This window comes from Coenobita brevimanus, chromosome 22 (assembly GCF_032717465.1).
Source record: "Coenobita brevimanus isolate Jiangsu-jjx chromosome 22, ASM3271746v2, whole genome shotgun sequence".
Taxonomy (NCBI): domain Eukaryota; kingdom Metazoa; phylum Arthropoda; class Malacostraca; order Decapoda; family Coenobitidae; genus Coenobita; species Coenobita brevimanus.
In genome coordinates this window covers 43,364,739-43,378,170 of record NC_136975.1, presented here as the reverse complement: position 1 = coordinate 43,378,170, position 13,432 = coordinate 43,364,739, and the positions used below count along the sequence as shown (strand labels likewise).

At 40.2% G+C, this 13,432-nt stretch overlaps 1 protein-coding gene across 1 annotated transcript in view; it reads left to right on the top strand.

The window, feature by feature from the left end:
• Nucleotides 1-13,432, top strand: part of LOC145392489 (adenylate cyclase type 9-like) — a 56,985-nt gene that overhangs the window by 24,603 nt on the left and 18,950 nt on the right. Inside the window, exons 4-5 of the mRNA XM_080266882.1 lie at nucleotides 4,301-4,492; nucleotides 11,594-11,794. Coding sequence (XP_080123008.1) covers nucleotides 4,301-4,492; nucleotides 11,594-11,794 — 393 coding nt within the window. The remainder of the gene's footprint in view (nucleotides 1-4,300; nucleotides 4,493-11,593; nucleotides 11,795-13,432) is intronic.

Below are 13,432 nucleotides of genomic sequence, written 5' to 3'. Positions count from 1 at the left end.
AAGTCACCCTAAATACCTACCATATACCTTTATATATATTGTTACTACTGTAATTATAATAAATTGTGCTGTACTATGAATGATAACTAACCTTTTAGGATAGTGTTGGTGGGCTTGCTGGGAATGGAAAGTGGTATCTGAGGCTGTTGGTAGTCCTATTGGGTCCTAGGAGGATGGCTGCTGGCGTCACTAGTGGGTAATGGCCGCTGCTCCTCCTCAACCTCCCTCATAAATCCTGCGAAATCACACTCAGAATCACTATCCTCATCCACATCCATGGAAGGTCCTGCTTCTGCCTGTCCTAGCACTCCGTAAGCCTTCACTGCTGCCAGGATCTTGTCTTGGTTTTTTATTATGGTCCTCATGCTGGCTTCATTCATGTTGTAGGCCTTGGCAATGTCCACTTTCCTCTCCCTTTTCTTCTTCCTCTCAATGATTTCTAGCTTGGTGGCCTGAGGGAAGTGCCGCCACTTCTTGGGGTTCTCAGAAGGCTTCCTAGGCATCGTGAGCATGATAAAATGCAGTAGCAAGGGCAGAAAATGCATCGAGAAAAAAGCACCTTCCAATACGAATTATGCGACTGAGTGGCACTGTGGCAGGAGAAATTTAAACAAAACCACGTGAGAGCATAAGCATTTTTGATTGGGCGACGTCATGATCACGTCACGATAGCGGGTGGGGGAGGCAACTTGATCAGAAGTTTTGATTGGCTGTCAGCATCACAGGAACGTCCAGTATGACCATGTTAGACCGGGGGTGATCGTGCTAGAGGCAAACTCTGCGGATTTCGCCCACTTCACGGAGCTCCGAGTGTGTTATGCTAATGCACCCATGTTACAGTAATTAAATTGTATTAAATCATACTAATTTTTTGCTCTCCGTGCTGGACGCGAATCGTGCTGGACAAACGCTTGTTGGACACGAGGGTACCGTATATACAGTATATATATATATATATATATATATATATATATATATATATATAGCAAGGAAGAAGGGTTGCCAGTTCCTTGAAAGCAGTGATAAGAAACAGGGAAGTAAGCATGGAAGTGAAAAAGTTACTACATGACAGTATCGTGATGCCAACTCTAATGTATGGAAATGAAGCTTGGACCTTGTTGGAAGGGCACAAGTCAAGAGTGAGAGCAGTGGAAATGAGTTATTTAAGAGGAGCCTGTGGAGTCACATGGAGAAACAGGCTGACAAATGAGGATATAAAGGAGCATTGTGGTATGCATGTGGATATGATAGGAAGCGTTAGGAGGAATACTCTGAGGTGGTTTGGCCATGTGGAGAGGATGGAGGGTGAAACACTGACGAAGTATATGAGTGAGGTGGAGGGGGGGAGAGGGAGGGGGGGGCCGAGGATGAGATGGGGGGATGGGGTGGAGAGGTATATGGGAGAGGGGGATGTGAGTTGGGAACTGGGCAGTGAAATGGCAGGGGACAGGGCGACGTGGAGGCGATTTGTTTGTGGCCACCCTGAACGGGATTGAGGCGTCTGGCAATAGATATATATATATATATATATATATATATATATATATGTATATATGTATGTATATCATCATCATCATCCTGATCTCCTTTCCCACCCTAGGGCAGGATGAGGAGTAACAACGCTTAGACAGCCCAAGTTTCCCCACTCTAATGGACCACGCTTCCATTCACTCATCATTCAAGGTCCCGGAATCCTGGCTCTATCTGATATGCCAGAAACATTCACCACGTTCTTCAACTTCACATAAACATCCGATAGAGTGTATCTGAATGTTGTAAAAAAGGGTGCCAAATCCCTGATCATGCACTTCTTATCACAACATTCATCCAGCCAGCTTGATCTCTTATGAGTCCTCTAGCCTCACTGACTTCCACACACTCATCCACTATATCCCTCCACCTTTTCCTTGGCCCACCTTACCTCTTTGGTCCTAGAAATTCGCTCAGATATACCTTTTTCACAACTCTGATGTTATGTATTCTCTCCACATCACCATATCGTCTTAGTACACTCTCGTCAATTCTGGCATCCACAGACTTCCTCACTCCTCATCTTTCACAGATCACATTATTTCATATCCTCTCCACCTCCGTACTCCACATACATTCCTCAGCAATCCCATCTCCACTGCTCTCACTTTTGACTTTTCATTTTCATGCCACACCATAGTCTCACATCCGTATGTTAAAGTAGGCACTGACACTCCTTCATGTAAACCTTGTGCAGCTGCAACACTGAGGCTTCTGTTTCTCATCAATGCATTCATAACACCATCTGCTATTCTTCCTTGTGTCACTCTACGTTTCACTTCTTTTGCACATTTTCCTCTCTTTCTATCACAGTACCCAGGTAATTGAACTCTCACCATTTCCAGTCTCTGTCCATTTACTGTAACATCACACTGGGAGTTGCTTTCTCTCTCAGTAACCATCAGTTTACTCCTTTCTGCGTTTACTCTCAAGTCACGATGCTGACAGACATCAGCAAACTCTGTACTAGTCTACCAAGTTCTTTTGCAGTACTTGCAAATAGTTCTGTATCATCAGCATACAGTAAATGTGAGAGATTCCATCCATCACCTGTCATTACCAGCGCCATCCTTCTCTCCACTACTCATATTTTTCCTTCTCCTCTCACTCCATCCATATATATATATTGAACAGCCATGGGGACATGACACAACCTTTCTTTGCATTATAACAGTGTACTGGCAAGTGAAGAAACCTTGAATTAGTGAGTGTTTCTAAGTACTGGAAAACAATCATAGGAGAGATGATTATGCAAAGGAAGTCGAGAGTAGAATGGCTCAGGGAAGAAAAGTGGCCAGTACTTAGGAAGATCTTGATATTACACTGGAGTCTGAGTGTGGGGACTGCAAGTGGATTGCATGGAAGTGTGTTGGTGCCCACATTAACACTGGGTGTGAGAGTTTGGTATGACATGAGGGTGAAGAGTCAAGGAGAAAAGAAGAAAGTATATTATTGACATGTGCTTGTGTGTGTGTGTGTGTATGTAGAATATAGAGTTGGTAGGATAAGGAATATATAGTTTGCAAAAGCTGTTAAGTAAGGGTGTCTGACTGTAATAATATGGTAGAAAAGTGTATGCTTAGATGGGATGATTATATGGAGGGATTGGATAAATATTGGGGGATGGGGAAAAAAAAAGAAGTAAATTTAAAGGTGGAGGAGGCATTGTATGCCAAGAAGATGTATGGATGTGGTATGTGAATGTTCAGAAAGCGGAATAAGGAAGTTATTGAGGCAAGTGAATTGACGGGGGATCAAGAAGGTTGAGTGATTTTGTATTGAGGACCACATGACAGAATTTGGCATCATCTTTTGAACTACCATAGATAGTGGACAAGGTGACTCGGACAGGCAGAATGCATCAAAGGAAGGTGACAAACAAATATATGTAGGTGATTAGGTTTGTGAGGTGAAATTGAGGATTCCTGGGGTTGGTTTGCACTTGTGCTGTTTCGATAGGTATGCTGTTGCCAGTTCTCTCTCTAAGATGCATGCCCATTCCTTGTTTACTGCATCCAGTCTGACTCCATCCATAGATGGGAAAAAGGGTCATAATGGTGGTGGTGATAACCCCTATATGAAAATTTGCCATGTCTTACCTCACTGGGCTGGTGATTGAAGTCTGAGTTTGGAGAAATACTTGTATTAATGTGTGTGTTGCAGTTCAGCCCATAAGGTGGAGATGTTATCATGTAAATTTGTCAAGGATGTTGGGTCATCTCCTGCAACATAAATTTATAATCTGTACCACAGGAGCCTAAACTTGGTCCCTCCTACACCCTGGGCCCTCTTGGGCCAAGACTGACAATTACCATAATTTAACATTTTATGTTTTATTTTTTTTCCATCAGTGAGTAATTAAGGCACTCCAGTTGGATTGAGCTGGTGCAGGTTTATATTGAAGGGGTGATTGGGGTTTATTGCTCACACAATGCCACTCAGGGATGAGTTAGGCTGGTCACTTATCTTAAATGTCAGGACCAACTTGCCTAGCCCCGGGCTCCTATGCTCCTCATGGAACAACATAAAGGATTGGATGATGGATGGATGGATGGATTCCATCAGTGAGAGATGAACTGTGACAGTATTCTTGAGAGCAAAACTCTTGATAGACCAACATATTATACGAAAATAATATTACAATGTTTTTGTTTATTCTGATAATGTTGTAAGGACAACAAGAATAACTAACTGTTTACTGTATTTACTTATAATTTTACTCCAAGGCAGACTCAGCCAAGTTAATGAGCTCTTACTATGATGTTCACAGGTGTTGCTGTTAATCTACACAGTGATCCCACTGCCCCTCTACCTCACTTTGACCATCACCACACTCTACTCACTCACATTTGAGCTCCTTAATGGCTTCATCATTGACCAGAATGTGGTGCTGATCTTTGTCAGGATCTTCCTGCACCTATGTATTCATCTAATAGGTGTGCACATTATGATTATGACACAGGTAAGATAATCAGGATTGTATGTTATTTATGTGAAAAGTACTGTAGTCAGATGTTCATGCATTGTTGTCTCATGACTTTTCTTTAGAACTGAATACAATACAGAATGAGAAAGAATTAAAATACCTGGGTGCACACACACACACACACACACACACACACACACACACACACACACACACACACACACACACACACACACACACACACACACACACACACAGGAACAGCCAGAGAGAGCAGACGTCCCAGCCATCGCTGCTAACCTTAAGTAGTTTCAGGAATTTTGTCTGTCCTGTCTCCTAAGGTCTTGTTTTAAATTTAAAATAATGAAAGTTAATAGACTACCAAAAATGTAAAGATTTATTGGATACAGTATACATGAATGTTTGTAGTATTTTTCGGTAACAGCTGTATTGGTACTTTAACCAACATCAAACATGGCCGAAAATGTAAACAATGAGGGACTCGAATTTCAAGGATTTGATACAAATACCAATGTCATGGACCTGGTTAAAACATTAATTATGAGGATTAGTGAGCTTGAAAAGAAAGTAGAGAATCTAGTGATAAAGGATGTGTCTGAAAATACGGAGACTACCATACAGAATCTGATCCAGTCCAATGAAACAGCGAATGAAGAGATTAGAAATTTGAAGCGTGAAAATTTTGAATTGAGGAGGAAACTAGAAGAGAGTACTAATAAAATGGAGAAGGTGAGTAGTGTATTAGAAGAGCATAAGGCAAAGTGGGCACACTAGAAGAAGAACAGAAAGAAGTGGTCAGCTTAAGAGAAATCATCCAGGAAGAAAGGGAAATGAACAAGAAAAAAATGGAAGAAAATGTAGTGAAAATACTGAAGAAAAAAGAGAAAATAGTGAGAGAAACTGTAGAAAGGAACAGATGTGTGGTAATATTTGGAAACAGGGAAGAGGATGAAAAGGTTAGGTTCGTAAGACTTGAGAGAGACACAAACATGGTGAGAGGAATATTAGGCAAGATTGACTCCGAAGGAGACAAGTGGGTAAAAGAAATTGAGGAAGTAAGGAGAATAGGGCCTTATAAGAAAAGGGAAACAAGAGCAATGAGGGTCAAGTTTACATCAGAAAGTGCAATAAATGAGATACTTAAAGTGACCAGGGAATTAAGCAAAGAGGCAGAGATGGAAAATATTATAATAAGAAAAGATTTGAATGAAGAAGAAAGAGAAGTTTTAAAATCATTGAAGGAAGAAGTAAAGGGAAAAAATGATAAGAGGACAGAGGAAGAATGTAATACAGTACTTTTTTTTGGAGAGTAATGGATATGAAAGTAAGGAAGTGGTATTTAAGGAAATAGAAGTGAAGGAAACTAAGGGGGATGGCTGTGAAAGATCAAAAGTTGAGGAATTGGTACAGACAGAGAGTAGGAGAGAAGAGGGTATTAAAAACGTCAGAAGTAATTTGAAGGTGATATATACTAATGTTGATGGTTTCATATCAACAAGGATCGAAATTAACGATTTCTTGAGAGAACATGAACCTGATGTCATGTGCTTTGTAGAGACCAAATTAAGAGAAGATATTGATGTTCATTTGGGAGATGGTAAATACAAACTGTAGAGAAAAGACAGAAAAGAAAAAACGGGGGGAGGAGTGATGATAGCAGTGAAGAACAACATAAATCTAGATACTGTGGAAATGGGAGAAGGCAGGGCTGAAGTGATATATATGAAATTAGAAACTGGAGAGAATGTTAAGAGAGATATGGCAGTAGTGTATGTTCCCTCAAAGACGAGAGCATGGAAGGATGACGAATACCATGAGATGTTGTCAGATACGGCTAGCTATTTACAAAAAATAATTGAGAAAAACAATAATATAATTTTGGTGGGTGACTTTAACTGTAAAGAGGTGAACTGGGAGGAATGGTACTCGGGAGGCGGCGAGGATTCGTGGGGCACTATGTTATTAAATATAATAATGAATGATGTGATGACGAAATGGGTCAAAGAAGAGACACGATTTCGAGGTGAGGACACACCAGCAAGGTTAGATTTACTGTTTACCAAAGAACCCAATGTAATAGAATCATTGAAATATCTCTGTCCTTTAGGAAAAAGTGATCATGTGGTCATTGAGTTCCAGATGTTAATAGGGAACGTCGAGCCAAGAGACGAGCTTCATAGACAGGGAAGATACAAGTTTGGGAAAGCAAATTTTACAGGATTGAGAAACTTTTGAAAATGCGGATTGGAGAAAATTCAGAGAAACGAGAGATACAGAGGAAGTGGGATATCTTTCTAGACCTCTATAATTTGGGAGTGGAAAAATTTGTACCAAGAGTAAGAGGGAAAGAAAACAGGAAAAAGGAGTGGTTTAATAGAAGGTGTATGATAGCAAAAAAAGAGAGAGATAAGGCGTGGAACAATTGGAGAAAGAGAGGTAACAACAGAACAAAGGAAGAATATAAAAGAACAAGAAATGAATACACAAGAATACATAGAGAAGAAGAAAGGAATTTTGAAAAAGGTATAATAGACAAATGCAAGGATGAACCCAAACTGTTTTATAGATTTGTTAATGGCAAACTGAAACAAAAGGAAGGAATCACCAAACTGAAAGTAGAAGGAGAGGTCTATAAGGATGCGGCAATGCAAGCAGAAATAATGAACAAACGTTTCCAGTCAGTTTTCACTAAAGAAAAGGAGCTTGTGGAAGGGGAGGGAGTGATTCGAAATGTTCCGGTGATAAAAGATATAAAAGTGGAGGTACAGGAAGTGTATAAATTACTGGAAACTCAAGATGTAAGGAAAGCCCCACGACCTGATGGAATTTCTAATTGGGTACTGAAGGAATGCAGAGAACAACTGGCGGATAAAATTCACAGTTTAATCATATGCTCACTGGAAGAGGGGAAAGTGCCACAAGAATGGAAGAGGGCAAATGTGGTACCAATTTACAAGGGAGGAAACAGGGAAGAACCCCTGAATTATAGACCAGTGTCTCTAACCAGCATGGTCGCAAAATTGTGTGAGAGAATCCTGAAAGACAGATGGATAAAATATCTGGAAGAGATGAATATTTTGGCTGAATGTCAGTTTGGATTCAGAATTGGAAGGTCATGTGTTTCTAACTTGTTGAACTTTTATTCAAGAGCGATTGATGTGGTACAAGAGAGAGATGGTTGGGTGGATTGTGTGTACTTAGACTTAGAGAAGGCCTTTGACAAGGTACCTCATAAGAGACCAATGTGGAAACTAGAATATATAGGAAGACTGAAGGGGAAACTTCTGGAATGGATGAGAGACTTTTTGAGAGAAGGACAAATGAGGACAATAATAAAGGATAGGATGTCTGGATGGAGGGAAGTAACAAGTGGAGTCCCTCAGGGCTCTGTGTTGGCGCCAGTAATGTTCCTGATTTACGTAAATGATATGGTAGATGGAGTGAATGGCTATGCAAGTCTGTTTGCTGATGATGTAAAGATCTTGAGGAAGGTAGAGGTTGAGGAGGATTATAAAATATTGCAGGAGGATTTGGATAGGATACACGATTGGAGCTGGACGTGGGAAATGAAATTTAATGTAAAGAAATGTAAAATATTGGAAATGGGTAAAAGTACCAGGAAGCCATCATTGAATTATTTGTTGGGTAATGAATTAATCACAAAAAGGAGAGAAGAGAAAGATTTGGGAGTGCTGGTCCAAGATAGTTTGTCACCAGAAAAGCACATTAACAAGATAGTTGGAGAGACTTATAAACTCTTGACTAACATAAGAGTAGCATTTCATTATATGGATGAGGAGATGATGAAAAAATTGATTGTGGCCATGATCCGCCCCAGGTTAGAATATGCAGCGGTAGTGTGGTCCCCACACAAAAAGAAAGATATAAACAAGACTGAGAGAATACAAAGAACAGCAACCAAGATGGTCCCCAGTCTGGCAGACCTGTCATACAGAGAGAGGCTGGAAAAGCTGGATTTGCCTTCCTTAGAGGAAAGGAGAAAGAGGGGAGACATGATTGCAGTGTTCAGGACCATGGTGGGAGTAGATAAAATTGACAAAGAAGATCTGTTTGTATGGGATAAGAGAGCAACAAGAGGACATGGAATTAAATTGAAAAAGTCAAGCTGCTTGAAGGATATCGAGAAATACAGCTTTCCTTACAGAAGTATAGACTTATGGAATAACCTGGACAAAGAGATCGTCCAGTCTAAAAACTTAAACGAGTTTAAAGCTAAATTTGACTTATTGGGAAACAGCGACGGAAACCCACGAGCATAGTACAATCCGTGTATATCACAGTTAGGTATATTAGGTAAATACTTAAATATTTGGAACGACTTAGACAAAGAGGTGGTGCATGAGAAAAACATTCATGTGTGTAAAGGTAGACTTGATAAATGTGGATATGGAGACAGGACAACACGAGCATTGCTCAATTCCTGTATACTACAAATAGGTAAATACACACACACACACACACACACACACACACACACACACACACACACACACACACACACACACACACATTGTTTACATCCAGTGATAGTGAGTTTGCGGGGTTCTCCAGTGAAGACCAAAGCAATGGAAGTATGAAACATAACCAAACAAGAGTAATATGTCGCAGGCGTAGTTGCCCAGTAACAAATTGGTGAAATAGAAAATGTGGAGATAAAGCAGGGAGATAAGACAAGCCATCAAGAACGTTAAATAATTTTTTGAAGGTTTCTTTATCAGTTTTGTTACCTGAGTTGAAGAATTCAAAACCTTACTATTTTCTCTCTGTTTCCTCAGTTGTCAAAAGATCATTAAATGATTTTAATTTTTGTGCTTCTGGGCAGAATATCAGTAAATGTTTTTCCCTGAACTTTGCAGAGAGACCTTTGTTCTTAACCGTAAGTGGGTGTGACACATAGTGTGGGAGTAGCAGATGAAAATGTTATCCAATAACAGATTAGCATCACCTTGTGACCTCTCTGTTGGATAAGGTTTATGATGTGTTAACTTGTAATTGGTAGCAGGTGCCTCCATTGTTTGCGATTGGCTGTAGATTGTAATTAAGACAGCCTAGTGGCTAGTTAGCCTGGAGAGGTGGGGTAAAGCTACTATAAAGCTTGAGGAAATAGTGAGAGAGGCACATTTTGTGAACTTTTTGTTGTCACATTTCGTTACATGTTTTAACACATTGTGTCACTCTTTTTGTTACTACCTGTTCAGGACACAGTTCCTATCAGACACACTTTACACTTTGATTACAAAACACACTGGTTGTGCACCATTTTTCCCTTGTGGTTCGCTTCATATAACATTAGTGTGTGGATTATATCTGGATTATATCAGTGACGAGTTCTCTTTGTTCCTCAAGCTCTGTGGGTATGTAGCCTCCACTGATGGTAATTTGGTTAGGTAAGAGAAATAACTCATTTTGTATTTGTGTTGTGAGGCCTGTGTGCATCCCCCTTTTTTATAAATGAACTCTGGTTTCTTTTTGTGTGTAGATTACAGCGTAAAGTAAAGTAAGATAGTTTCCTTGTGAGCTTTACCTTACCCCATTTGGTGATTAATTAAGGGTTAAGTGTGCACCATAATATATATGCCCATATCACAAGTGTGGAGAAAATGGCTGAGAAGAATTCATAGGAATTAAAACAGATATGGGGAGTAATTAGTGAATTACAAGAACGAACCTCGGAACAGGTGAGGGAGGTAAAGGAGTTGAGAAATAGGGTAGAGAGTGTCTGCTCACACAATGTTGACCAGGAGAGATGGGTGTCTGAATGAAAAGCAGGTGATGAATCAGCTACAAGTGAAGTAAAACAGCTTAAATGGGAAAATAAGAGACTGGAGGAGGAAAGGGACAAGATGAAATGTAAACTTGATGAGCATGAATCTAAAACTAAGATGCATGAGGAACGTATCAAGGAAATCCAAGAACACCACAAGGGGTGGAAGAAAACTCAACAGGAAGATAAAATAAGTCTTAAAGAGATTCTAGAACAACAGAAAAAGGAAAAGCAGGAAAAGGTGGAGAAGGAAGTGGTGAAGGTACTAAAACGTAAAGAATCACTTGTCAGAGATGCAGCAGACAAGAAAAAATGTGTGATTATCTCAGGTTTAACAGAAAAACCGATGTCAACGAGGTCAGAAAAAGAAAGGGAAGAACTGGGAAGGACGAAGGAAGTACTGTAGTGTCAATAGTTATGGAAGGAAAGGACAAAGCTCAAGAGGAGATCGAAGAAGAGTTCAGGCTGGGAAAATATATGGAGGGAGGGGCAAGGCCACTAAAAGTAAAATTTCAATATAAGGTCACAGTAAATGAAATGATCAACAAGACATCGAAATTAGCAGATAAGGAAGGATTTAAAAATATGTGGATAAGGAGTGATGCAAATAAGGAAGAGAGCTAAAATAAAGGAATGTGCTAAGGAAGCAAAGGAAAAAAACAACATGAGAATGGAGGAAGACACAGTTCTATTGGAGGGTTATGGATCAGAAATAGAGGAAGTGGTACCAAAGAAGAGAGGGAGAGAGAAGGACAGAGTAAAAAACAGTGCAAAAAGATTGAAAGTGGCATATGCTAAGGTAGATGGTCTAATTTCAGCAAGGCTAGAAGTAGACAATTTCTTGAGGGTAAATGAGCCAGACATTATGCGCTTAGTAGAGACCAAACTAAGAGAGAATATTGAAATCCAAATGGGAGATGGAAAACATACAAAGCAAAGGTAACTATAATAAACCCCTTCCATGTTGAGCAAGTTCGTGCATTTATTTTACCATCCTGCTCTTTTCATTAACAGGAATGAAAATTAAATTTATTTTTTTATCATTAGCCATATAACTAAATTATGGCACCTGGGGTTTAGTGGGTAATTAAGGCTTTCTAATTGGATTGAGCCTGTGCAAGTTTCCATATCCAAGGGGTGGTTGGGGTTTATTGCACACATATTGTCAGTCAGGGATCAGTGTGGCTGGTCATTCTCATCTTAAAGGTCATGACCAATTTGCCTAGCCCTGGGCTCCTACACTCCTCATGGAGCAACACAGGACTAGATGATGATGATGGTAATATTAATTAAGTACATTCTGAGTTTCATGTGTACTTTGTATGCTTCAGGTACGAATGCGTGGCACTTTCATGAGTATTGGTCAGTCTCTGCTGGTGCAGCGACAGCTAGAACTGGAAAAGGCCTTGAAGGAAAAGATGATCCACTCTGTGATGCCTCCTAAAGTGGCTGACTGGTTGATGAAAGAGACAATGGCTGATGAAAATGATGACTCGTACTGCTACCGAGAGGATGGAGCGATACTGAAGAAGGTAAATTAGACTTTACTTATGACTTATACTGCACTATATTTTGCCCCTGCGAATATTTTCATTCTACTGATACTTTAAACATTACCTTCTAGCAAAGGGAAAGGAAGAGAGAACCTTAATATCCATAATATATATTTCGGATTATTATTATTGTAGTTTTTAGAGGGGACCTAAATGTCATGTAGGTGAAGCAGTTCAAGGATATGAAGGAGTACATGGGGGATGTGCATATGGTACAAAAAATGAGGAAGGAGAAAGGATACTTGAGTTTGAGGAGGCAGTGAACATGATTGAGTGTAACACATTTTAGGAAAAGAGAGAGTAGGTTGATTATTTACGAGTCTGGGGAAAGTTACCGCCAGATAGACTATTTCCTGGTCAGGAGGGCTGATAGGAGGTTAGTGAGGGATGTTAATGCAGGGAATGAGGAGTGTGTCCAGCAACAAAAATTAATGATATGTGACATGGTGCTTATGGAGAAGGTGATGAAAAAGAGGACCTACAGTATGCACCTAGGAGGAAAATGTGGAAATGAAAAACCAAGCAGTGTGGAATGCCTTCTATAGCGAGATGAGTAGAGTGATGGCTGAACAGGGAACTGTTGACAGAAGTGTTAATGAACAGTACAGAGCTGTCAAGAAGAACTTCCTGAGAGTTACTGATTCAGTGTGTGGATGGACAAAGGACCTCCCCCCCCCAAGACCTAAAGTAACTTGGTGGTGGGATGAGGGTGTAGAAGCTGCAGTGAAGAAGAAAAGAAGGCTTCTCTGGGAATGGAAAAAGGGTGGTAACAAAGAGGAATACTTGGCTACCAGGTGTAGGACTAGAAAAGAGGTTTACAGGGCAAAGTCCAAATCTTAGAGAATTTTATTTGAGAACCTAAATAGTGTGGAAAGAAAGAATATGATTTTTAAGGTGACAAATCATATGAAGAGGGAGAACAGGGATATCATAGGTGAGCAGTGTGTGAAGAATGATGAAGGAAAGGTAGTGATGAACAGTGGGGATATTAAAGACACCTGGAGAGAGCATTACAACCGGTTATTGAATGAGGAGTTTGATTGGGACAGGGAAGGTTTGGAGCCAGCAGATCCATTGTTTGGCCCATGGCCTTTGACATTTCTATATGAGCAGAGCATTAGGCAGGATGCAGGTGGGGAAGGCAGCAGGTGTGTCTGGGTTGATTGCTGAAATGTTGAAAGCCTCTGGAGAATTGGGAGTGGGGTTAGTCACTGATTTGATAAATATGATTATATATGAGTGTGATATCCCAGATGATTGGGTGAAGAGTGTAATTGTAAATGTGTACAAGGTGAAGGGTGATGCCGTGGAAAGAGGAAATTTTAGAGGCATGAAGCTTTTGGACTTGATAACAAAGGTAGTGCAGTGTTCTAGAAGCTATGATTAGAGAAATATTGAATATTTGATAGATGCAGTTTGGGTTTATGCCAGGCAGAGGGACCACTGATGCTATATTCATTGTTTAACAGAGTCAGGAAAAATATATAGGAAAGAAAAGGGATATATATTTAGTCTTTATTGATTTGGAGAACGCCTTTGACAGAGTCCGTAGAGAGGTGGTGAAGTGGGCAATGAGAAAGCTTGGGATCGAAGAGTGGCTGGTTATGGTGGTTATGG